This window comes from Pseudopodoces humilis, chromosome 7 (genome assembly GCF_049639895.1).
Source record: "Pseudopodoces humilis isolate 2021_Gansu_Grassland_sample_001 chromosome 7, ASM4963989v1, whole genome shotgun sequence".
Classification (NCBI taxonomy): Eukaryota; Metazoa; Chordata; class Aves; order Passeriformes; family Paridae; genus Pseudopodoces; species Pseudopodoces humilis.
The window spans coordinates 57608904-57634816 of record NC_142206.1 but is presented as its reverse complement, the minus strand read 5'-3'; the positions used below and the strand labels follow the sequence as shown (position 1 = coordinate 57634816).

General features: G+C 40.0%; 1 protein-coding gene across 1 annotated transcript in view; it reads left to right on the top strand.

The window, feature by feature from the left end:
* MNAT1 (MNAT1 component of CDK activating kinase) overlaps positions 1-25913 on the top strand; it is a 116873-nt gene that overhangs the window by 14394 nt on the left and 76566 nt on the right. The window contains exons 2-3 of the mRNA XM_005520046.3: positions 19519-19671; positions 21266-21339. Coding sequence (XP_005520103.1) covers positions 19519-19671; positions 21266-21339 — 227 coding nt within the window. The remainder of the gene's footprint in view (positions 1-19518; positions 19672-21265; positions 21340-25913) is intronic.

Below are 25913 nucleotides of genomic sequence, written 5' to 3'. Positions count from 1 at the left end.
ATGGGGCAGGGATGATGCCATTCCTGCCCTCAGCCAGCTCTGCCCTGCTGCCAAGGGAGCCTCAGCCCAGGGGAAGGAAGGGGAAGGAAGCTGTGGGAAATGCAGCACACCCTGCGGTGCCTGTGGTGTGCTGGGTTGTAATCCCTGCTCTGGATTGTTCCCTAGTACATGGCCCTGCAAGAACACTGCTTTTTTACCTTTTGAATGCTTTCCTAAATGATGTCCTAAATTCATGTCCTGAAGTAGGAAAGTAAATGTTTGCTGTGGTGGTCTGTTCTGGAGACTTCACTGGGCAGTGCCAGCTCTGTATCAGTGATAGACACTTCCACTGTGGACTGATATCCATATTTACTGAATTTATGATGTCTAATTACAAAAAAATCAATTTTCTACTTTGAATTCCAATTTCCTAGTCATTTGGAACGCAGAACAGTACAACAGAAGAGCGGATGAAGGAACTGTGTTAACAAGGCTGTTGTTTCAAAAGACTGGCTCAGTTTATCAGCTGCTTGAGTGTCAGTGTAGCCTCACTCACAAAGAAATAATAAAAATCCGCATGTGATGATTACTTTTAGGATCAAATCCCTACTATTTATTTTCACTTCTAAATAATGTACATCAGTTTTTCTGACAGTTGTTTTTCTTTTAAGAAGTTTACTTAACACAGACACACAGTTTATTTAAGATATGTTGATAGCACCAGACTTGGAGTTTGTCCTAATACAGTCACTTCTCATATTTGGCTTGGACTATTTACAGTAGAAGCTGAAGGTCAGTGAGATGAGGGAGAGGTGTAGGTTTGTGTCATCTTTGCCTTTAAATATGATCAGTTCAAAGGTCTTAAATGGCTGGCTCTCATCTTCTTCTGAGTGATACCAGACCTTTTTCTTGCCAGTCTTTGGTTTGACTAGATCAGCTTTTGACTAGGGATTGTAGTAAATACACCAGTCCAACTTCATTTCATTATGAGAGAGTGTTTTTGGGTTGGTTTTTTTTTTTGCAAGTTTGGAGCAACTACATTAATAAAATTCTGTTTATTTTTTTCCCTAATATCTGTAGAATTTTTTTCCAGATTCTTTGAGGATAATTCCAGTATTGTTACCTGGAATCTGTTGAGGAATATATAGATAGTGCATAAAAGCTACATTCCAAGATTTGTTTTAGAGTTTAGTACCCAGAAGTTAGAAAATTTCAGAATAAGGGCTCAGGCTTAGTGTGGTTCCTCTGTATATATGGTAGGGTACTATTATTGACACAGAATGGTATTTTTAATCTTGCAGGATGTGTTTTATGCTATAATCACTGTATTTTAATCCATTACTTTTTGGACAAATCAAGCATATGCAATGAATAAGAGGATTATTGATTTCTTCCTTTTGTTTAGCATTCTTGATATAAAACTTTTTATGCCTATGTATTTCTCCTGTGGTATTAAAAAAGTGCTGCCTCATCTTACTCATGAGAAAAATCATAATGGTTTTATGGGGTCTCTACATTTTTAAATATGCTCAAAGGGGAATGCAGAACTTCTTTTCCATCAACACTTCATCTTCAAATACACAGCCTGCTTCCCCAGCAAACAAAACCAGCCTTTTGAAAGCCTCCTAATGTAAAGTGTTAAATTTAGAATGTGCCAATCCCATGAGTAGCTGCTGGGCATTCCAGGAAAGGGTATTTGCATTAGTTAAGGAAATTATACTTTAGCTTTTCTTTGCAGTGTAGTTTTGGAATTTATTTTACAATAAATTTTTACAAATTTATTTTACAAATAAATTTTTACAGTTTATTTTATCACAGAGTGTTAAGGAGTTGGAATGGACCTTGAAGTCATATAGTACCAAATCCCCCTGCCATGTGCAGGGATACCTCTCAAGGTCTTAAATTTTGTGTAATGATATTTACCTTTGCCAGGCATCTGTGGTCGTACCCTTTCCACTGGTATTATTATTGCTTGGGCCCAAAATGTTATGGCTCTCCCCACACTCTGCTTCCAGCACAAATGAGCTTTGTTACTGGCCAGGTTGGTGTAAAATATTTTTATGCTTTGGACATTATCAGACATCACTGGTGATGCCTTTTATGTATAAAGACAACAGGAAGAGAAGTGGTGTGGTTAAGAAAACAACTAAAAATTACCAGCTGCAGGTGTGTGTTGACTTCCACTTGAGCCTCCCTGGTTACTTCAGCTAATTAAAATCCAGGTGTTCCCTGTGTCACATGCCTGTCCCATCCTTGTGTTCCAACCCTTTTTTTGGCACTGAATGGTGAATCAGTTCAGGAAGGTGATTCCTTTTAGGGTTTTAGACTAGTTATCATCTGAATTAGCTTCTTGTACTGCTCCTGGGCACGTGTGGTGTTGTGGAGATTGCAGGGCAGATCTGAAATAGGATAAACTACTGTAGGACTAGACTTGACCTTGCACTTGTAGTAGTCATATTTGATACCAGCAAAAATAAATATATAAATCTGTATGAGGTACCTGCATGTGTTTTTGTTGATAAGTTCGGTGCTGTGCTGGCAGAGTGCTGTCCTGGTAACATTCCTGCAGCCTGAAGTGCCCATGTGGGTGTGTGTCAGCCATGCAGAAAAAGCTTTGATCTCAAATGATCCCACACAATTTCCCCAGTACCTGCTGTGGGAGTTAAAATGTTTGTTCTAGTTGACAACCTGAGCTTGCAGAGGCTCCGTTTGTCTTTTGCTCAAACACGGTATAGCTTGGATTTGGATTTCACTTAAACAAATGGCAAGGAACTGCCTCTTCATGTTATGTAAAGTTTGCTTCTGAAAATAAAAGGATTGCTTGTGGATTACTGAAAGTGTTGCAATTGGAAAAGAGCTATGTTGGGGAGGAGACAACTTTCTTCTTGAAGTGGGGCAAGAGTTTTCCTATCTCTTCTCCTTTAGATCTTTTCATGGTCCTTTCTGAACTTGTGCAGGGATTTGGTTCACAGTGGGGTTGTAACATTGTCACCAGGTGAATGAAGAGCTGGTGTGAGAGATTACTCAGGGGGGTGCACAATGTGGTGCTTCATAAGAATGGTGGGTTTTGTTTGGCCTATTTTTCTTCTCTACATAAATGAAAGTGAAGGTTATACAAAGCAAAATCTCTTTGGAAGAAAGTAGGAGTGACAGCGGAGCAAGTTTAATATTTACTGTGTTATGGCTGTTCTCCCCAAGCTGCTTTTTCTCTTTTCGCTCTTTTTTTTTTTTTTTTTTTAAAGATTGTTTACATTGGTAGTAGCCAGAAGACTTTTCATGAGTCCCAGCTCACAGTTCTCTGCAAGGAAGGGAAAAATGTCTGAATGAGTTGTAGTCTGAAAGGTAAACAGAATTGGTCGGGGAAGGTGAAGATAAAGTAGGAACAAGAAACAATTTCCTTCTGAGTTAGTTGATACATTGTCTCATGCTGAAGTACTTACCCAGTTTAATGCATAAGTTTTCAGTGGAGCTCCAGGATGGGAAATAACGCTGGAGATAAAACTCTGTGGAGCATAGATTTAAATATTCGTGTCTCCTTATCTCTCTGGTGTTTTTTTTTTCACTCTCCCCTGGGAACAGAGGAGGCAGTCTGGTGTCAGGGGGTGTTTGTACAGTATCAGAGAGCTCACATGTATGCAAGTCATCTTTGTCCCCATCTTTCTTGTCCCCTGGCTTGGAAAGGCCTCCCACAACTTCTGTCTGCGCTGGTGTGTGCAGGGGGAGAGAAGGGCAGGAAAAGTCACTCTCCTGTCAGTGTCATGAAAGTACTTTGTGTCCCCAAGAGTGTTAAACTTGGGGTCTTTTCAAAGCGGAATAGATGCTGTACAGGTGAGTCAGCCTTTTGTGCTAAGGGCCAGGTGCTTGACTTATTTTCAAGCTGGCATGCTAGGACACACTGGCATTCATCACATTTGTAAACACTCCTCAGAACTGAGGAAGGCTTTTGTCTTGTAACCGGTTTTCCTTAATGCTCTGGGAGTGACTGGCTTGACGCAGTTTTCCCCAGGTGGCATCAGCAGCCTGTGAAACACAGAGGAAGCATTTCTGCTCTGTGACCTTTGCAGCAAGGTGATCTTCAGGGAGGCCAAGCAGAAGTGAGTGTCTGCACTTTTGGTACTTTGCCCAAATATGTACACTTTTGACTCCAGAACAGGGAGTGAAAGGCTCCATGCCTTGGACCAGCCCTTGGGCAATGCAGTTCTTGCCCTCGCTTTTCTGCTGCATGTGACTTTGATGGTTGACAAGTTATTCCTGCAGAGCAGGAAGGGGAAACCTTTTGGTTTTAGCAGTGGAAAGATTGTTGAAGGTATTGGGAGTGGAACAGAGCAGGTTGTGGTCTGTTGTAGTGAGTTTTATGTCAAGTTTAGGCTCTCCCTTTCCTGGATGAGTGTTCACGTTTCGTTTTACTAATCTAAATGTAAGTAGCCTAATGTTCATCTAAAAGCTAATAATTAGTTTTTATAGCATTTGTTTTTGAGCAAAGACTGGAGAGTATTTGTCTGTAGCAAAGAGCAAGTGAAAAGTAGCCCCTGGTGAGTTGTCTAAAATATGTGGTGTAAGGATGTCCTCAGTGCTGGGGCTGCTTGCAGAGGGGGATGTTGGGCTGTCCTGGACCCATGCAGTGTTGCTAGGGAAAGCAAAAACTCCAGTTATATGGGATTTATCCAGTGCATGTAATAAGTGTTTTCTCAAGTGTCTGTATTCTGTTTTTTTTTTCTTTTCTTCTTTCTGTGTAGTGGGTTTTTTGTTTGCTTTCAGTAGGTCAATCTTTAGGGGCCTGGTTTTGCAAACAGCAACGAACAGGCTTTTTGTTTACTGGTGATACCTGTGAGACTGTTCAAATAAGTGTATGGAGCTGAATCCATGACCTCCTTGAAGCCTACCAAATACTGAGGGCTTGTTTCCCCTTCTTCCTTGAGACCTCAATTCCCAGAGTGCCTTGAAGCCCGTTCACCTCTCCCAGTAGTCACTGACTGAAGGATTAGGCCATTTCATAGTAAAAAAGACCTGAACATATTCACATTTTGACATATTGCGTGTGAGAATGTACAAGCTGCGAGCTGTTGTTCAGCCATGTACTTTCAGCTTATCGATGATGAAGTCTTGAGTGTTAACATGCCTGTTAAATGGGTATTTTGGGCATGTGAAAAGTGGCTTAATTGTGTATTATCAAAACCAAAGAACCTCGTATGGCCTGGCCATTTAATAGACTGTTTAGCCTCACTTGGATCTGGTTTTGATAGAAGCTGCTGAGCAGAAATCACATGGGTTTGTCTTTCACTGTTCACTGCTGTGTAGGTGGGGTAAGAGGCAGGTGCTGGTGCCAGTTTGAACTGTCAGACTTTGTGCCCAGAGTGACAATTGCTGACTCGCTGGCAGAACCTAAACATACATTATCTTATTAGTGCATTCCCATCTTTATGCAATTAAACCGTATTATGTTTAAGCTGCCTCCACTGTGCACGTTCCCACAGTTTTAACAGTTTATTATTTAAAGCCTGTGAGAATTTGACTGAGATTTAATTCCACCTGTATGGCCTGGGCAGCAGTGGAGTGTGATTGTATCTGTGTGGTTTAAGTGCAGCTGCCCTGAGAAGTGAGAGTGCTCCAGTCAGTATCTCAAGGTCTCCAGCAACCAGATAAGAGGGAATGACCAGCAGGAAATACTCCTTTGTGGGGGAGAGTCTTTGTTCCATGAGAACACTTTCAGATAAAAGGTGAAAACTGATCATCTTGGCATTCCCTTGCCTTAAAATTACTTAAAGGCTGGTCAGCAAGGAAGTTTCAGTGTTTAATAATACTGATTTCTGCAGAAACCACAGTATTTCACACGTCTCAGTTCTATCGCTTGAAAGTTTTACAGACTTGTCAGTTCTGGAAGCTGTAATATATGTTGCTGTGAAGGTGATATTTTGGGGTGGAGTATTTTTTTTGAGTAAGCATCTGTGTCTTAAAACCGTCTGAGTCATGTATTCTATTTTTTAATACAAAATGGTTTTGAAGGCTCAGCATGTTGTAGTGGTTGAGATATGACACTGAGCATAAAGAGCCATTGGAATGCCTCCTGAAAGGAGGGGAAAGAATATTATATCCCTAGGATCTCTGAATTAATTTACACATTTACTTATTTCTAATGATCTGGGCAATGCTTGTTTGCCAGCTAATTAATGTATGTTAATGGTCCAGTTTTGGGGCTGACATCCCCCTGCCCCAGTTAACTGAGAGCTGGTGTTGGTGGCAGGGCAGCAGGTTCTGCTTCACCTGTACAGACAGGGCAGTTCTTTCTCTGTTTGTTTCAGTTATTGGAATGTGACCTGATCTTTCTCATTTCCATGACCAATTGTAGCATGTTTTTTCACCAGGGAATTTTGTTAAACTGGTTAACTTTGTGCATTGGATTCAGGTTGTGCTGCAGTGGGTGTCACCAAACTCGTTTTACAGGGTTTTCCAAGGAAAACACCCAGTATGGTGTTTTCTGCCCTGGGTAGGCTGTAAATGGCTTTTTCAGTTGAGCTGTAGTTGCTTTTCAGATACCTGAGTTGCACAATGGCACTGTGACTCATGAACTACAGCCTGTGTCCATAACAGGATTCTTTTGAGGCTTTAATTGTTATGTGCAATAGCCAGGGTGCAATCTTCATTATCTACAAGTAATCCATCTTTTCCTTGTCTTTGGATCCCTTTTGTTTAATTTTTATTAGTAAACTTGGCTTATGTGCTTTGTGAGAGTAGAGAAGGTGATCACTATTCTGTAACATCCTAATGTTTCTTGGAGAAAATACTGGTAAACTATGGCATGCCTTGCACATCTCTCCAAAACGTTGCATGTGGTTTTAGGGAGTGGAAGCAGCATGAATTGACCTTTAAAAGTTAAGGAAGTAGCTGAAGTTCACAAGAATCCGAGAGCTTTAGAGAAATTAACAAAAATGTGTTATAAATAGCAGGAATGTAAAATAACATCATAAAATGATGAGAGTAGATTTTCAGTGTGGTGTCTCCTTAGTGATTCATTTTTTGGGTGGAGAGAATTAAATATTTTGTACATGTGCAGCTTGCTTTGGTCAAGAAAGTTACAGGTGGTCAGTGTTATGTGTGCACCCCAAAATGTCGGGAATTGGAGGGGTCATTGCGTTCTGAAAAACTCATCCTTTGCTTTATTTTGTCTTCAGGTTATAGTTATCTTCACTGGATCTCTCAACTATTGGTCATCATGGATTTTGCTAGTGGCTATTGCTTTCTGTGAAAGGATTTGTAGAATCAAAAAATAATGTAAAATAGATGTGTTAGGTTTTAATTTTTATTTTTTGAGTGGGTAGTTGTGAAAAAATCCTTTTCATTATTGTGTAGAAGCTTACAATTTGATTGAGACTAGGAGCATATAAAAAGCATAAAATCCTGTATTTCAAACTTCCTAGAGTTGTGTGCTCAGGGGTGTTTTCCCTTGATTTGTTCTAATTTGACTGCTTTAGTGCCATTAGATAATACCAAGCATTTATTCTGTGTGATTTATATGGATGGGGAAAATACTATACATATACAAATACTATATTCCTGTCTAGCCAGGAGCAATGTTCTTTGCACATGGCCTTTAATACAGTTGTGAGCCTAAATAAATGCTGCTTTTGGATATGTGTACAGATCCCGTATAATTATGGAGCAGTGTGGTTTATTATGAGAGAACCTGCAGCATTGTGCTCCTCAGCTGATGTTTGGATAAAACAGATCAGCTCAGATATTGTCTGAAACTGATCATCTGAATCTTGGGCCAGTTTTCCTTTTCCTTATTTAGTTTCAAGGGCTCTTCAGTTAATCAGGGGGAGCAGTGGGCTCTGGTGGCACAAAGCATATGGATAATGGTGGGGTGTGGTTGTCAGTGTGATATTTGCAGCTGAAGCAGTGAATGGAAATTAAGAACTCTTTTCTTTCCCATTAACATTACACAGAGATAGGAATGAACAAAAATACTCTGCAAAATGAGTTAGACCGGTCCCACGTAGGGTGGCAGGTGGGTTTATGCTAAAACAGCCATTCAAAAATACTCTTCTAGGTTATTTCCACAAATAAAAACAAGCCACACACAAAATCCCAACAATCTGTGCTCTGAATTTGCTGTACATGGGAGGAACTTCACATAATGAAGAGCAGATTTGTGGATATTTATCTGACTTCAAATCATTTGACAACAGTTTGATCATGATCATCTCATCAGTGTGGGGAGGCAGCTGTGTGTCCTCTTCCCTCTTGTCCCAGCGTCTGCATCCGCTGCTGAGAAGCTTCACTGGGGTGTTCTGCTTTGTGTGGTTTGTGGCAGAATGGGTACTGAGAGAAATACTAACAAGAACAGTATGTATTTTGTTAAAACTTTTTCGCTTTTGTCTTTTTGATCCTTTGTTAATGTAAATTGTCTCGCTTCTTGCTCCCTCCGTGCAACTGATTCTCCTGGTTGCTTTCCCTACTAACAAACACTGAAGGATTTTCATTGTGATAATATTCTTTGAAATGTGCTGCAACTTTGAGAGAACAGCTCGTGTTAAGTCTTTGCAGTGGTGAGTAATGTGTTTGCTCACTTTGTCCTTTGTGTTTGATAACCTATGAAACTCCCTCCAACATCACTGGAGTAGGGCTAGGTTTTTATTCCCTACAATTTGTAGGAAATGATTGAGATGCCAGCACAGCTGATGGTCTGACATATTCCTCTTATTTTTAATACCTAAAAGTAGTTGCATTGAATATGACCTTACAATTTAGCTTCAAAGCATTTGCATGACATTCACCAAGTGGTTTAATGCTCTAGAACAGTAGTTGCCATTTATTTTTGAGCTCGACTTAAAAGCATTTTTTGCAATGATTAAATTTAAAATGCAGAAATGTTCCCTGCCATGCTTTAAGTAGGTCAAGGTTTCTGCCACCCTTAAAAAGGAAATTGAAATCTGACCTGCTCAATGGCCAGGATGGGATGGGGGAAGGAGGTTTTGGTGTGTTTTTCCTTTTTCTTTTTTTTTTTTCCTAATAAGTCAAAATATACTTGTTTTTTTGAGATTGGTTTCACTGGCCACGTGTTGCATATTGTAGGATATTTCAAGACATCCCTGAAATATTTATCATGCTGTGTCCCACCAAGAATGTAATCTTAAGGTCTCTACTGTTTATGAAGCACAGTCTATATTTTATCTCATGCTGAGAAAAGATGTGATAATGGTTGTTTGGGGATTATGTGAAAATGAAGTGAGGAATGACCCTTAAAAATTGGTAGGAAGTGGGAGATTCCCAAATGAGACCAGGGAGGCGGGGAAACTGAATTGCTACTGTGGAGTTTTTCTAATGAATATCGTCTTTGCACTTTTAATGGGGAAAATTAAGGTTGAGAAAGAAGCATTTAAAGAAAGTGCAATAAAAATCTATTGGGCTACAGAAATGAAAGCTAAACCTGTAATTCAGGGAACTTGGGTTTGTCAGTGGTGCAGTTTCAGGGAGTGCAGGCACAGAGTCCCAGAAGGTGCCTGTGATGCTAAAGATAATCAGTGGATCAAAAGTGCTGGGAAATGATCTGATGTAAATGAGCTTCGGGCACAAGGTAGCACAGGCACTCCAAAATAAGAGACCCATTGCAACAATAAATGCTTTACTTGGTTTTGGGTTCATTCTTTACATCTCCTTTAACTTTCTTTCTTTAGGTTAAAAAAGAAAGTAGATTTGCCAGAACATTTCTTTTTAAAACATACTTGCCTAGTCTTATTTCTTGAAGGATTAAGTCTGAATTTGGATGAAAGATAGCAATAAAGTGTTACTGAGTTGCATCTTTTGTTTTCCTGTGGCTTAATGTTCGGAATAATGTGGGCTCTGCTCTGTGAGGTATTAAAGGAGTTCATAGAGATCATTCTTCCTTCTCTGACGTCCAGATATTCAAATTGCAGTCGTAAAGCCAACAGAGATTTAGCAAGTCATTTTAAATGGTGCTTTAGTGCAGGGAATAAATAATGTCTTAATCAGTTGCAGTTTTAGTGAGGAATTGTGATATGGTGTAAAATTACCTACATTAGTCAAGAAAACTCATGTGATCTCAGCAGCTGAAGTACTACTGACTCCTTAGTATTCAAAGGTACTGGTGCTTTTGGTGTATCTCACTGAAAAGGCAGCAGCCTTGAAAAGCACTTAGTTTCCTGAGGCTGTATTGGACTGGAGAGGAGGGAAGGATGATTTGTTGAGTCATGACCATCACCTTTTGCTGCAGAAAGGATTTTTTTACATGCTAGTAGAATATATCTCCATAACAAATTGCATGTTCTATCTGAAGTAGGACAAGCTGAGGAATCTTACTCCAGTTTCTTCTGGGTGTTGTATTGGCTTTTAAGGGCAAACAGAATGGTGTGATCTTACCTTTTCTCTTTCCACAATGTAAAATAATTGATCCAAGTGAATCAAGTTTGGGTCTCTGATATATATATGTATTATGGGTTGTGCCACACAAGATAAATTACTTGCTTTCTGATAGAAGAATGTTAATCTCTGCTTAATTTGGGAAAACTGCTTTAGACTGATGGCTGAGAGTGATTACTGTTATGAACAGAAGGAGCAGATGATTGAATACTGAAAAAAAATTTTAAAGGAAGACAAGCATAGCCCCGCTGTTCTAAGATGCACATAGTTTTAGCTTTTCTCTCTCCTTTTTTATTTTATTTCCTTAGCTATTGTTGTTCCAGGGTTTTAGTTGTTAGAGCTCATAACCAGGATGGTGGATAAGGTTGGAGACATTTTCTTTACCAGATCTGGTTACATATTGAAGACAATCAGGTCATCAAATTCTCCTCTTGCTAACTTAAAAAGCTTTATAAAACTAAATAAAGTTAATTTTTTTTTTTTTTAACTACTTTTTTGTCCTATTACTCTGTTGATTCTGATTCCAGACCTCCACTGTTCTGACTGATGAGAAGTGCAGTTCCCACTATGAAGTTTACTCTACTGGCTGGACTCAGTAGCTTTTTTTGCTGTTTTTCCTGAAAAGCCAATCTTCCCAATCTTGTGGTTACCTAGTTGTCCTTTCGTGCATTTATAGGATGAGCTCATCTGTTTTGAGTGTGACTGACCAGAACTACCCTGGTCACTTCAGGTTAAAGCTCACATCCTGCTGGCGACTCTTTCAAACACCAGCAGTTCTTCTGCTGCCCCCTTTGGTTCCATGTGCCTTCTCCTGGCTGCACCACAGGGACCACGAGGGGATTTTAATTGGGGTAGGCCTGTCACTTTCTCTACTTGATGCTCTTTAAGTGATGAGCTCACAGTGACTCTGTGACTTGTTTCAAATGTATGAATTTTTTTCAGTTGCGTTGACTTCCGTTTCTTTTGTGGAAGGACTTGGCTGTAAAGTAATCTTGTGTGCTTTGTGTAAAATATTCTGAAATAATTTGTCATGGTCTTTTGGCTGTCTTATTTTTAGCAATTCTGAAAAATAGTATTTACCTCTGTCTGCTACCCTACTTGTTATTGCATTGCTTGTGTTTTAACTGTTCATTGACTCAGCTTTTCAGAGGTGTGTTGATCAAGCAACTTGTAGGGTACCCTGAAATAATGGCAGACACTTTTTGGGTCTTTTCTCTCCTTATACTTTTGGCCTGGGATCTTAGTCCTTCAAACTGTAACCTGCATATGTGGTGCACCCAGTGGGGGAGGGTTTATCTGGCTGAAAATAACCCAAAAATAACTGTGTGGCTGCACAAATGTTATCCTGGCCTGTGGGAGAGGGCAGCAGGGGAAGGACAGTGCACAGCAGTGCAGGTTATAACAGCTTCTCTGGCTGACTTAACATCTAGGGGATACAGTTTGTGTGTTCCTAAGCTGAATATATATAAACTCAGGGTTGTTGGGACTTCTGCTGCTTATCAGAATGGCAGATGATGTCTTAACCTATCAGTTTGGCCATTCATTTGTAAATAAATAGAACAAACCCAGTTGATTTTATTGTATCATAAACTAAGATTTATGCAGGAGCTCCCACTTGGTCATGGCAACTTGTTCTTTCAGTCATTTTGAACCAAGCAAGTTTAGTGGTAGGGTGGACATCACTTTGTTACACTTTGTGTTTTGAGCACTGATAGGGGTTTCAGAGCTATCCAGGACATGGGTGATGCAATTATTGCTCCACCAGGCTGTTTTTTCAGTTGTTTTTAATGGTGTGTACATACACCCACACTGTCTCTGTGTTTGAATAGCTTGAGGAAACTGGACTGTGTACTTTTCATGCTTCGAGTCAAACACAAGTCTGTGTTCTTGGCAGGAATTTGGCTTTGTTCCTCCCAATAGCCGGGAGAGATGAGCCAACATTCGTAGGTCACTCAACAGTATCTTTGCAAAAGATGGGTCAAGATTTTGATTTTGAGAGACTTTTAAAGCCTTGCAAGTTTCCCCTGGAGACCCCAAACCACTGTTGTATTTTGGAAAACCTTGGTCATGCGCCAGGCTATCTGACAGATGTGTCTTATCAATTTTATCTTCTTCCTCTGAGATTAGACATGAAATATGGGAGTGTCTCATGACAAGCCCTCAGTAATGTCATCAGGATATCCCATCATGCCACAAATACCTTTTAACGTTTTCCCCCCTTTACCATAAAACTGCATTTCCATGTCTTGTTCCCACATGCTCTTGTTGTGCTGTAAAATACATTGAAAATACAGGACAGAAGGGAGAACTTGTTTCAGATCAAGTAAAAGATGTGTCTTGACTATTTTTGCACTCCCAAGTGTTTATTTTTTGTTGTCTATGTTTTATGTCTATGTGGTTTCTGGCTTATGTAGGTGTTTGGTGTGATAGAGTAAGTGAATACTCAGAGTACTGGAGTTAGTAAGAGCTGTCAGCTCTGGGGGCAGCTCAGCCCACACCAGGGTGCAGGACTTTATCACAAAGTAAGGAATGGATGTGGAAGGAGAAGAGAGCAACATATCCCATGTGGAGTCTGGTGTGAGATCTCACGCTTGTTAATGTCTTGTGAGACAATGGGTGACATTGAGCTGGATTGTGTCTAAAAAAGTGCAATTTCGGCAATTTGGACAGACATGGAAAATTTCGTAATTGTGGCTTAAGTTCAGGTGTGCTGTGGGCAGCTGTTGATCCTGATAACTACTTAATTTGACATTTGCTGAGAACTCTGAAAACTTGCAGAGTTCTCATTGAAGGAGAATAAAGCATAATAAGAAAGGTTATTGACACAGTTGAATTATTATTTTAGTGCATGTGTTTGCCCAGTAGACCATAATGGATTTGAAGTAGTTGTTCTGGTACACTGAGTAAATTCTGGGTCGGTTTTGGTGTGCCTAGTCATTGTGAAAGCACTTATTTCTCAATGCCACACAGCTGCTCTTGAAGTGTCAAGAATTGGCCTGTCAAGTACTGGCCTGTTGTTTGACCAAATTGGCAGAATGGTGCTGTTAGACATGTTTTTATGATTGTGTCCTTAATTAACTAGGCAGCACTATGTCAGAAAGAACTTTTATTTAAATACCCATAGAAATATATTTTCTATACTATTGAGCATTAATAACATAAAAGCTTCTCTAATTTTTTTTCTCTAGGGAAAAAAGAAATGCTCATCTGTACTGGATAAAAGTAATTTAAGTTTTAGCTTGCTGCAAATTCTCTTGTCAGGTCTGAGCCCCTTGAAATGGTTCTCTAGTAGAGATGTTGAAACACAATGGGTGGTGGAAATGTTTGTTTATTATTAATTGACTCAGTATGTCTTTTTTTTTTTTCCTTTTGAAATGCCAGTCAAGGATGTTTTTCAGCCACTACCTGGTCTGCTTTATTTCTGGTGCAGCTGAGATGAACTGGTTGTACAGCAGAGTAGTACATATGAGTACATTTGGAATTTGGAAAATAGGGTTAACAGTGCCTGAATGTCTCCTAAATTTTGTGAGATGTCTGGGCTCATTTAACCTCCTCTTTTCTGCAATACGGAGCAGAACTTGTCTGACAAAACAAAAATGAAACAGAAGTGGTGTGCGTGCATCCTTTTCCCAAAAGATATAAATGGTCTAGAAGGAGGATTGCGTTCTCAGCAGCTTGGCAGATGACGCTGAGAATTGACATAACACAGATATAGGCAGAGCACCAGAGTCTCTTTTTGCTTTTGCTTTCTTGCTTAAAGGAAGGGGTTCAGATCAGCTCTATGGAGTCCTGATACTTTGAGAAAAAACGAAACGTTAGCAAAGCAATCTCCAAGATTTTGTGTCACAGTGTGTGTGACTGGGCTGAAGAGAAGGGAGCTGCAGACAACTGCAGATAGCTTATCAGCAGTGTTTAAAACCCCAGAATTCTCATCTGCATTGAGCACTTTTCATTGGAATCTGATAGAGTCGTGGTTCCTGCCTGAAAGCTGTGTCCTTTTCCTTGATGAGCTGTAGTCTCTGCATGGCACGTGGGCTGTCTGTGAGTCCTGTTTATTTACCAGTTGAAGACAAGACCCATTGTGTGGGGTTTTTTTTGGCCAGATAAGGTTTTGAGAGCATTCTGAAGTTGTCTCCTCACAAGGTAAGAAAAGCAAAATCCCCATTGGTAGAACTTAGCAGAATTTGACAGGAAGGAGTGAGAGAGTAATTGGTACCATCTTCTCCCAACTCCCTCTTGTGTTTGGCAGTCAGGGAAGAGATGGCCCAAAAAACACAGGCAGCAGCTACTGCAAGGCTTTGAATAAGGATTTATGGATTCCTGAAGCTGAGGTGTGAAAAGGAAAAGTCTGATTTTTATCCCTAACTCCTTACTGATCTCTTAAGCTCCTTTATTCTGAGGCTCTCAGAAGCGCTGGGTGTCACTGAAGTCATGCTTCTCTTTCCTCTGCTTTTGGTCTGTATCCTGTAACATGAGAAAAAATGGCTTTAGTTGAGTTCTTTTGACTCTCTGGGATCACAGAGGTCATGGTTGCTGCAGACTCCAGGAAGAACCTGCCTTCTAGGCTGTGTCTGTGAGTCCATCAGCCCAGAAAATAAAGCTGCAGTGGCCGATTGCAAATCGTTGATGAGCTCTTGGCTGTGTAGCGGAAACCACTGTGACTTGTTAAATGTACTGAGGGTTGTGAAATAAACAGGTTGGACAGCTGCTCCCCCCAAATTGGGCTGTTCTTGTCTCAGTTCAAGAATCACTGCTTGAGAATATCAAGTTGTCTAATCCAAGCTAAGCAAGAAGCCCAGCAATGTTTCTAGAAGCATCTTTGATTTAAAAAAACTAGGTGTCATTCTGTAAGCTTTCTCATGTGTGTGTTTTGTTTTTTAATATTCTGTCCCCATAAATCAAGTCATTCCAGTTCTGTAAGTAAATTTCCCTCTGACATCAAAATTGAGGAACAAGTGAAAACACATCATTTTTGCTGATTCTTTCCACTTCTCTTGTTTGAGGTTCAAGTCTTGGCTATGAAGACTCTATTATTATTTTTTAATCGAAACTGTTTCTTCCATAGTAGAGAGGATAATTTGTTTTGTTACTTTAAATAACAGAAACATCTTGGTTACAAAAGCTGAAGGAAGAGTGGTTTATAAAATTTAAGTATTTAATACTGTTTAATGAGTGTATCAACTAAAAATAGACTTTGTAAAGACGGGTAGTAACTCATTCTGTAATTCTCCTAGTCAACAGCAAAAGCCATAAAGATTTTTTTTGCTGAAATGATTAATGGCTACATATCTAAGGTCCTGCAAATTTTTGTAAAGCTCAGCAGAATCTAAAATTTTGAGAGACTATATTGTGTTCCTGCTTGTGAAAATAGCTGTTCCTTTAATCTGTTTTGTTTGCTCCCTTGCCAGCCGAGCTAAAAAAGTGAGCAGCACCATCAAGCTGTGCTCACGTAGTGAGCCATTTTCATCCTTCAGTGTCCCAGAGGGTTGATTCCTTATCTGCCATCATCCCTGCATGAGGTGAATGTGTGCATGTGTGAGGAATGCAGGATTGGGCACAAATCTTGTACCCTTTGAAGACAGTCTGTCCAAAACAAACACTTAGTTCCCAGTAAGTATAATTTAGTTGATAAATATCTTAACAGCTTTCTGGGGAGGAACCTCTGCTTGTTTTCTGCAATGTACCAAAAGCATTTTTAGTACGATCCAGAAGTCCTTGAACATGAGGGCCTGTAGTGCTGTTTGTGCAGTGGTGCCAAACCATGTAGATGCTTTATTGTTTGCTGTCCCCAAAAATGTGGTGTTCTAGACTGCTCAGAGACTGGGCCTTTTGTTTAACATTTCATGGGAATGAAAAAGAAGAACAACAGATAAAAGCACTGTCCATGAAATGAAAATGAGCATTCTAATATTTATTGGTGTCAAAGACCGGGAGACTTTATTGTTCCTGGTTGACATTACTGATAGTTGTCCCTGTTGTATGTCCTCGGGCATTTTCTATGGACAACTTCATCCTGATTACATGTTCTCAAGACACAAACTCAAATCCAAAAGGAAATGAAATGTTTTAGTGGGTGTGTGAAGTAGAATACAGATTACAGAGGATGTTCAACCTTGGTGTGAGGAGGAGAAGCAGCAACATCACTCCCTGTTTGTTTAGATCTCAGGTGGAGCTGTTGTCTTCAGACAATCTCAGTATTTAACAAAGGTATGGATGTGATTTTTTAAAACAGGAATACTTTGTCATCATTAGTTTATGTGTGTAGCATATCTGCATACATAATACACATGCAAATGAAAAATTGCCTATTTAAGGCTTCTAATTTAAGAAAACACAGGGCCATCTGTTTTGGCCCAGATTTGAAGGTGAGTTTAACAAGTGCCTTGGTGCTTTGCTCATTTGGAGAAAGCCACCTATAATTTGTTGGCCAATTAAAGATGTACAGAATGGTGTCCTGCTTCCACAGACACCTGTCCTTACAGTACAGCCAGTGGGGTAGAGCTGGATTTGGAAAGAAGTGGAAGGATCTCCTGAAAGGATGTGATGTGTGCGACATGGGGAGCTCACTAATACCAGCTAATACCAGTGGTGTTGGGGTGCCCCTCTGTGCTATTGAATGAGTTGGGTACCTTTGGTGAAATCACAGAAATTGCTACATATCTTTAATAACTAACTAACTAAATAATCCATGTGAAAAAAATAATGTATATTTAAATTTTACAGTGCAAGGTAATTTTTTCTCAAGTCGCATTTTGAAATCTTTATTTCAAGACGTGAAAGAATTAATTAAATCCATCTTTATAACAATCTGCCTTCTGGTAATGACACACGCTCTGACATTAGCGGTTTGCAGCGAAACCAGGAGGAATTCCTTTGAGCAGGGTTTGGGAAATGGCTTTTTTTCCCTTCCTGAAGAATCAGATGGAAATGTGTGACTGAACATTGCCATTGGTGGCGGAGTGGCTGCTGTTTGTGAGGCCAGATCTGTTTGGAGGGAAGCTTAGGATCTGTGTATATTAAATCTGTCTGGGGATGGGAGAGGAGGCAGGGTATGGACAGAGTCCAGCTCTGCCCTTGACTTGTCCCATACAGCAGCCCCCTTTGAATTCAGAAGGAATTATCTCCAAATAAATATAAGGGTGGATGTGCATGAGTGAGTGAGACTGCGATCACCTGATGTGGGATTCCCATAGTGAGGTGTTGACTCATCTTTTTATGTATGGAAAGCTGTTTTGCAGCCTTAGAAACGGTGGTTTCAGTTGGGGAAGGCATTGAAGCACTTGTATGAAGTGCTTTTCCAAGGAGCGATTTTTTCCATAGTCAAGTCATGTGCAAACTTGAAATATCTTTGATTTAAGGAAGGGGGGAGTGAAGTAGTTTCAGGTGCTACTGTCTGTGAATAATATCCTGCACATGGAGCCCCTGTTCTGTTGGTCCTTAGGCAATGCTGTGATAAAAAACCAATACAAACACCTGCACTTGGATCCACCTGCTGAGTTCTGTCGTTTCACACTCCCTATTCTATGTCTTGGGAAGGAGGCAGGGACTTTTCTGTGCTTTGGCTGCTGTGTTGAGAGAGACACAAACAGCACGAGCTGCCAGAACGAAGGAGACAGTGAAGCTGTCCTTGTGTTGGGCTCCTGCATGCACGGACAGGTTGGGGGAGGAAGGAGAAAACCCTTTCCCTTCCTTGCCTGCTCTCTTGCATTTACTCTTGCTCCTCCTGTAGTAGGGACATAAATTGCTTTCATTATGTACATTATATTAATTTCTCATTATTTTATTGAGTATGTGTTCCAACAACTTTCAAATTTCAAGCTTAGTGTACTAATGAAGTTTGATCTTTCCCTACCTAGATAATTTCTATTTATAAATACACTTTGTTTTCTAACGAAAGGAATTCTGGAGCAGGAAAACACCCAAGTAAATTCAAGTTTGCTCTTCAGCATTGGCAGCTGCTGTGCAAGATGCAGGTTGGAGCTGTAGTTCTCCATGTGTTAACCATAAAAAAAAATAGATATTTTTTTTTTCTTTTAAATTGTGAGATACAATTGTGTTTCTTTTTCACCTTCTAATCTTGAAAACAGAAGCTGGGTAAAACTGGTTGGGTCTCCTCATCTCTGCCTCTGTAAGGACTGGAACCAGTTTAGTTGGGGATAGGTCAGCAGTGTGAAAGTTTTGTTTAAGATCTTTCTCAACCATGTCAGTGTTTCTCTTAACTTGTTTAGCTTTTGTGCTGGGTTTGTGAAGGTAAAACATGGCTTAGCCCTTAATGTACAACTGTTTTGGCTTCAATATAGCAAAGCTATAAATAGGTTCCCCTTTGCCTCCCCAGCAGTAGGAAATGACTGCAGCAGGTGCTGTCCTCTGCTAGAAATTTGCACATTATTACTACCCAAGTACTTTTTTCTTAAAATCAGCTTTCTTGTTATGTGTTCTTCCTTTATTAAATGCCAACTGACTGGTCAGCAAGTATCTTGTTAAAATCTGAAGTCTTCATTAGGTCAAAAGAAATAAAAACAGAAAGGAATTTTTGGTTTATTTCCGTGCAGCCTCTGTGTAAAGTTTATTTTATATGCAATTTTAAAAGTATTACCAGAAGGCACAGGTGAGCTACATAAAGCTAGTTGCTGACTGAAACGGTTTTGATTGTTTTAGCTTTGCTGGACTGGAGTTTAGCTCAGGTTTGTTGTAGCAGTTCCTCTGTGAAAGGACTGGCAGATGCTTGGAAGTCTGCAGGCAGGATTTGTATCCATGCTTGGACTGAATTTTCCTTGCACTGCAGCATCAAGAAAATAAACAGGGTTTTTTGTCCAGGGAGGTGGTGCTTAGAGTAAATAAGGATATTGCAGTGTGGTCCATGGGTTTGCTGGTGTCAGTAAACAAGCTTCCCCTTGATACAGACCCCATCATTTTGTTTGGATTAATGTTTGGTCCCAGCAAAGAGCTGGAGCTGTTTGGGCAGGGAGAATCAATGTGTTTGTGCTGCTGAGCTTCTTCTGCTCAGCCAGGCTGGAGAGCCCTGGCCTCCTGCTGCTGGTGGGGGCTGCAGAAAGAGTGAAATCCAGGGGAGATGTGCTCTGCTAACAGCAAAAAAGGGGGGCAGTCCTATGTTTCAGTTTAACATCTGTGTGCCTTTGTACCCCTTCCTTTCTCCCACAGATGTGAGAGCTGTGTGGAGCTGCTGTTTGTGAGAGGGGCTGGGAACTGCCATGAGTGTGACACCCCCCTGAGGAAGAGTAACTTCAGGGTACAGCTCTTTGAGGATCCTGCTGTTGACAAGGAAGTGGAAATCCGGAAGAAAGTGCTGAAAATGTGAGTGTCACCGTTTAAAAGAGCAGAAAGTGGATGTACTTCATGGATCAAAAATTTTTAAAAATTTACTTATTCGGTAGTACAGAGGAGATTTTTCTTTTTTTTTTTAAAGTGGCAAACCATAAAACTTGACTCCATTTATCATGGAGGGATTTCAGAGAATCTGATTTTGTGCAACAATTGAGAGCTGAATTCTCAATTTAGCCTTGAGGGATTCCTGCTTAGCATTAGAAAATGTTGGGTGTTTCTATGTGGCCTTCTTTGGCAAAGACTTGGCTCCAAAATGGAGATGATTAGATATTGAGGGGTTGAGCATGGCAGTAGAACAAGAAACAGGACCTTGATTGTTTTGTTCCCTGGGGACCTGTTTTGAGAGTTGAAGGCCAGTTCCCTTCAAAATCAAAATGGGCGAAAGAAAGTTCACATTGTTTTTTTGTACCACACAGCAATTGTTAGTGGAAATGGTTCCTTACAAGCCTGGTGTTACCCGTCTGTCATGCAGATCTGAAAGGTCTGGAACTTGAGATAAATGAGGTCTGAAATTGCATCTCACTCCTTGTGGCCAGTAAGCAGCATTTTATAAGGAAAATAAGCCAGTTGGTGTTTTGATAGAGGAAAATCTGATAAATGTAGCAACCCAGAGAGAGTTGTGTATGCCTAAGTGAACTTATAGGTAAATTATAAACTTGTCAGCTTTTATCTAGAACTTGGTACAATAGTAATGAATCATGTGATGCTGGTGAGATGTGGGGAAACTGTGCCACTGAATATCAAGATGCTGATGTGCAAAGCAGTAATAATTTTGCTGTTGGATTTTAAGGTTTACTGAAGTTAACAGAAGTCAAACTGGAATATGTCAACGTGGTTCACTAAACATGGAATAAAGTTTAGCTAGAAGAGAAAATGCTGCAAAATGCTTGGCCCAGTTGGGTTTTCCAGACTAGTTTTTAGGAGGCAGAAAAAATACTCTCAAATTGGAATGTGGGCTCAATTCTTGGGATTTTTGTATTCCTGTGTGTCACGGTCCACAGATCAGGCAGAATCTCAGCTTTTTTTCTTGGGAAGAAAGTCTGCATTTCAAAAGCTGTCCATGTTCTAAGCCAGTTGTCCCTTCATCTTTCTACTTTCTTGAGCTCTGAAGAGGTGAATGTGAGTGCTGGGATGGTTATTGATATGAAATGAGATAATTGTGTAGCATTTTTGGTTTGCTGCTGACATAGGCTTTCTGTTTTTGGCACAAAGCCAAACTCCCTTTTTTAGAAAAGCTTTTTTTCTGTGGGTGTTACTGTTGCCTCTGCCTTTAAGAGGTTGGCTGGGAGTTACTCTACCTTGGCCTCTGTGCTCATGTTTACCTGTAACCCTGGAAAAGGAATTGGCAAACAATAGGCAAAGATAGGCTGATTTCTTCCAGGCTGCCTCCTTTCCTTTGGAACAGGCACTTCTGTCTCCCATTAAAGATTCTGGTCAGTTTGGGAGTCACAAAACACACAGTAGATAAAACTAGATCAATGCTTAATCAGCTTGCAGCAAAAGTCTTGTTGAATGGAAATTGCATCTTTCTGTGCTTTATAAATACTTTTCTCTTCTCTCAAAGATACAATAAAAGAGAGGAAGACTTTCCCACCCTAGATGAATATAATGATTTCTTGGAAGAAATAGAAGAAATTGGTAAGTCTTAATGATTGCGTTTTTGATGTGCTGTGTTTATGAGACCCTAGGCTTTTATCTTCTGACTCAGCTGCCTATGAGAATATCTAAGATCATTTTCTGTAATATGATTTATCATAGTATCAGATCTTTATCTAATTACTTTTTTTCTGGATTTTAATCATATTTGCTGAACTGTAGGACATTGTTAAGTAAAACATTTTATCTGCCAGAGGAAAAAGCACAATCCAAAGAGTAAGCAAGCTGGAAAAGAAAGACTTGCAGGGGACTGTCCATGCTGCACTGGCAAAGATTAAACAAAGAGAGGAGAAATTGAAATTTTCATTATATGCCTCCATTAGCTTTATCTACCATGACAGAAGCCATATGGTGTCTTTCATCATTTTTGCTTCTGGAAGTACAGTAGTTGAAGCTGCTTTGAAGCTGATGACCTTACATACCACTGTGGTAGCATTTTATGTTGCTGTGCAGAAGTAGAAGGTTTAGGAACAGACGTTGATTTCTTTCTCTTTGGATTAGCTGAAGCAGAACTTTGCCCTTTGGGGAAGGGACAATGTTATCAACAGAGTTTATTTTCTTCTTAGTTAGGGTGACTTGTGATTTATGGTGGAGTGATGGGTTTTGCTTAGAAAAACAAGGATGTGTTCAAAGGAGTGACTCCTAAATGGTTTGTTCTTGGCTTTTTTGAGCTTCTGAGGCTTTTCTTTTTTTTTTGACCTGGAGGAAGAAGAGGTGACTTAGAGCATGCAGGAGGGGCAATGAATGTGATTTGAAGGAAACCATGGAGATGACACTTTTCCTTCAGTTTTCTCAAAGGAGCCTTTGCTCATTTTTGCACTGTGGTGTTTTGTAGAAATGTATCCAATACACTTACTGCTGTGAGCAATGTATCATGTTTTTGTTGGCATCAGGAGGCTGAAGCTAGGAAGCCAAATCGTGTGGCTGGGAAACACCAGTCACACTCACATGGGTCCAAATATCTGGAGGAGATGATGTGGGTGTAGCTTTGTTTGTGTATTTTTTGGAATGGTATGGGGGAAGGAGGGAATGAATAGAAAGAATGGCCAGAGGATCCTGGAAGAATCTGTGTGCTCATGGGAAGCAAAACTGCTTTTTTTCATGTAGCATTAAATACTGTTTCCCATTTAACTGCTGTTGCAGGACTTTTTAACATCTGTAACAAGGGAGTTGAAGGTTTGCCTGGAATTATCTGAACCTCATGAATTTTTGAAGGATGTTATGATTCTACAGCTCTTGGGATTAGGAGGTTACATTGCAAATGGCTCCAAATCCTGTACTGGGAACTTGGTTTAGAAGCAGCAGAAACCTGGCTGGTCTTGATAACCTTATGAAAAAAAGTGAATTGGCCAGTAATTGTTTTGACTTTGCAAATGCATAGTGAAGAAGCTTGATAGAGGTTTTAGGAATTGGAGTTAGTTACCTGAGAGGAGCACCTTGAGTACTGAAAGGAATTGGTAGTCCAACTGCATCCTAGTTCATTCATGTAGCAGCCAGGGTGATGGCAGCAAAGAAGTGCAGTCAGAAGACCCTTAATTTTTGCTGTCAGTGAGTTCCTTTATGACATCCCAACTCCAGACAGATCCCAGAGGACAGGTTTGATTCAACAACACCAATTTAGGCAAGGGTTCAAGCCATGTTCACTCTCCCTTAGTGACAAAGCCCATTGCACATCTGTCCCCAAACCTGCTTTGGTCCTGGGCAGAATTCCCCACCTAGCAGTTGTCTGGTTTGATATTTTCCAGTACATGTTGTGAATGGTATGATTGAACAGTGTATTAAAAGTCATTGACTCTATGATAATTTCACACTTTACTGCTGAGAGGAGTTATTTCATTTTTGTGTGTCTCTGAATTCTCTGTTTGCTCACTCATGTAGAAAACTGGGCTGCAAGATGGAAAAGAAAGGATGTGCAGGGCAGCTTTGCCTTGTGGGGCAAACATTCAGCAGGCTGGCAGTAGCTGGTGGTGGTTTGGAATGTAGGGAGCCAGGGAACTGGATTTCCCCTCTCCCCATGCCCCAAACTTTCAGTTTTTCTGTGAGAGAGTCAAAGTGCAGCTTTACCTCTCTTTCCTCCCTCTGCTGGAAAGTTTTGTTCCTGGAGTTGTTGTAGGGGCTTAAATGAAGTAGTTGCTTAGCACAAACAAAATGTAAACGTCCTGTATAGGTGTGTTTCACGTGACCCTGATTCTGATAGGTTTTCCAAATATTTCAGGCAGGTCAGCTCCAAAACTAGAAATGGACTGAGACACAGGAGTTGCTGACCTCACCTGAAACACATTTTCCCCCTTCATATCAGCAGTTTCATACCTACAGACGTTTTCTATTGAAATAGAAGAGTTGGATGGGTACAGCAGCAGTGTGTGTGGAGGGGGGGAAGGTCAAACAAACATTAGAGTTTTTAAGTTTTTAAACCTTTTAAGATTTCTATTATAAAAAACAGGTTTTTGCAGTGGTTTAGAGTGTAGCCACTGAATAATGCTTTAGGCTAAAATGTGTTAAACAAGGCTTTAAATAAAAACCACATTTTAAAGTGAGTTTTCCCTAGAAGAAAAATCGGTTGGACAATTTGAGAACATTGTAAATACAGTTTGTTGTCATTAGCACAATGAATAAATATAAAGTGAAAGGGTTAAAACCTGCCTTTGGGAAAGGTGTGGATAAAGGTAACTGAGTGAGTCAGGTCTGTGCCCATGTGATGAGAGGGACTTGGTTAAACCTCTGAGTGTGTTGCTACAAGTTGCACTCTCTGGACACAATGTGAATTTTGCTAGCTTTTTCTGCAAAGTTTTATTCTTCCCCCAGGTATTTCTTCTTCTCCCAAGTATCTCTGTAGCTATTTTTCCAAGCCCTGTGTGAAAGCTCTCTGGAGCAGGACCCACCTCCCAGTGCCTTGTCTTGCTCAGAACACTTATCTGACAAGTGATCCTTGGATAGGAAGGGTTTTGCTATCTGTGATCGCTTGTGGGTTGTGCTGTTTATTGTTTTGTGGTTTGGTTCTTTCCCCCTCTCTGTGTGTGTTCTCGAGAGTGGTGTTGCTGGTCCTGACAAAGGTGATAACCCAACTGGAAGTTGGGCAGCTTTTTCAAAGATCTGTTTCAGTCATCTCAACTGAACAAAGATTGCACACTGTTTCAGCCAAAATGGTCTTTCTTAGACTGATGGGACTGAATGATTTCAGTCATTCATTACAATGCAATTTTTCTGGAAAAATAAAAGACCACTGAAGATAAACAGAAACAATTATTAATACCTAACTAGACTTGTCTGGTTTAACTATGGGTTTTCTTTTGTTTCTGATAATTATTTAATTATAATCACACAAATGTTGGTTGGAAGGGACCTATTAAATTCTCATCCATCTTTTCTGCCCCTGACCCCTCTCGTACCCCTTTTAAAAGTACAGGGCTCAGGCACCAAAAGCACCAAGGGACAGTGCCACAGTAGTCTGGGACATCCCAGGCAGACTGAGGATGAGCTTGTGTCTCCCTCTGTAGCACTCTGCCATTCCCAGTCTTGGGTATTATGAAGATGACAATTAAGGAGTTGTTTGTAGTAGGATGGGATGAATATTGTTCATAACAAACTAATGCTAATAATTTTTAGTCTTAGTCTGAAACAGGAAGATTTTGAGTGACTTAGTCCTGCAGTTCAGTGATATTCATTCATACTGCTGTGTCTCTGGACAAATTCTTGTGCTGTTTAATTAAAATTTTTTGTCTCATTTTCTTTTTTAAAACTAGGAAAATATTTTTCCTTTTGTTGTAGATCTGTATAATGAACGTTGTTGTTTTGAAAAGCAGAGAAAGTCTCCCTGTAGAGACTGAATTTTAGAAGTTGGGAGTTTCACCTAAATAGAATGAAATGTTTCACAAAAACACAATAGTCTTCCTGTTATACTTAACAGATGTCTCAAGGCAAGTCATTTTATAAACCAACCAATGTGAGATGGATAAGTAGATAAATAATTGTTGCATACAAAACAGCTTCTGTTTCTTTTCCCTGAAGGGCTTCAGGCCTCTTATATCGGCTTATGCTATATTTCAACATGGACAAAAATAAGTCTGTCTTCTCTTTGAAACCTTTTCAAACCAGCCATCTGCTTTGCCACTCATATTCAGTTCTGCACCAATATTTTTTCAGGGTAGGTGTAGCATGAGTTGGGATTTTTAACTCTTTCTAGTTCTATAGTTTTTTGGGGTTTTTTTTAATTTTTTTTTAATTTTTTTTTTAAGTTAAGGAGTATATTTAAAATTAATTTCTGGTAAAACTCAAAGCAGGTCAAATAAAGTGCTGCATAGTCCTGGCTATGTTAAAGTTATTATGCTGCGTACTAGCAACTGTATTCTTTGGTTTTATAGTTATTGGGTTTTAAATGCCAAGTAATTTGTGGAGGGGACAAGGGAGGGAAATAATATCTTATTTTTTGTGCCCTAGTGCCCCTTGCAAAACAGACTTGTCAGCTGTAATTGTGAGGGTACAATGGCAAGAATTTGTATTCTATAAATATTGATGAAAAGACGTTTGAAGCTCATGAAAAATTTATTAGAAAATAT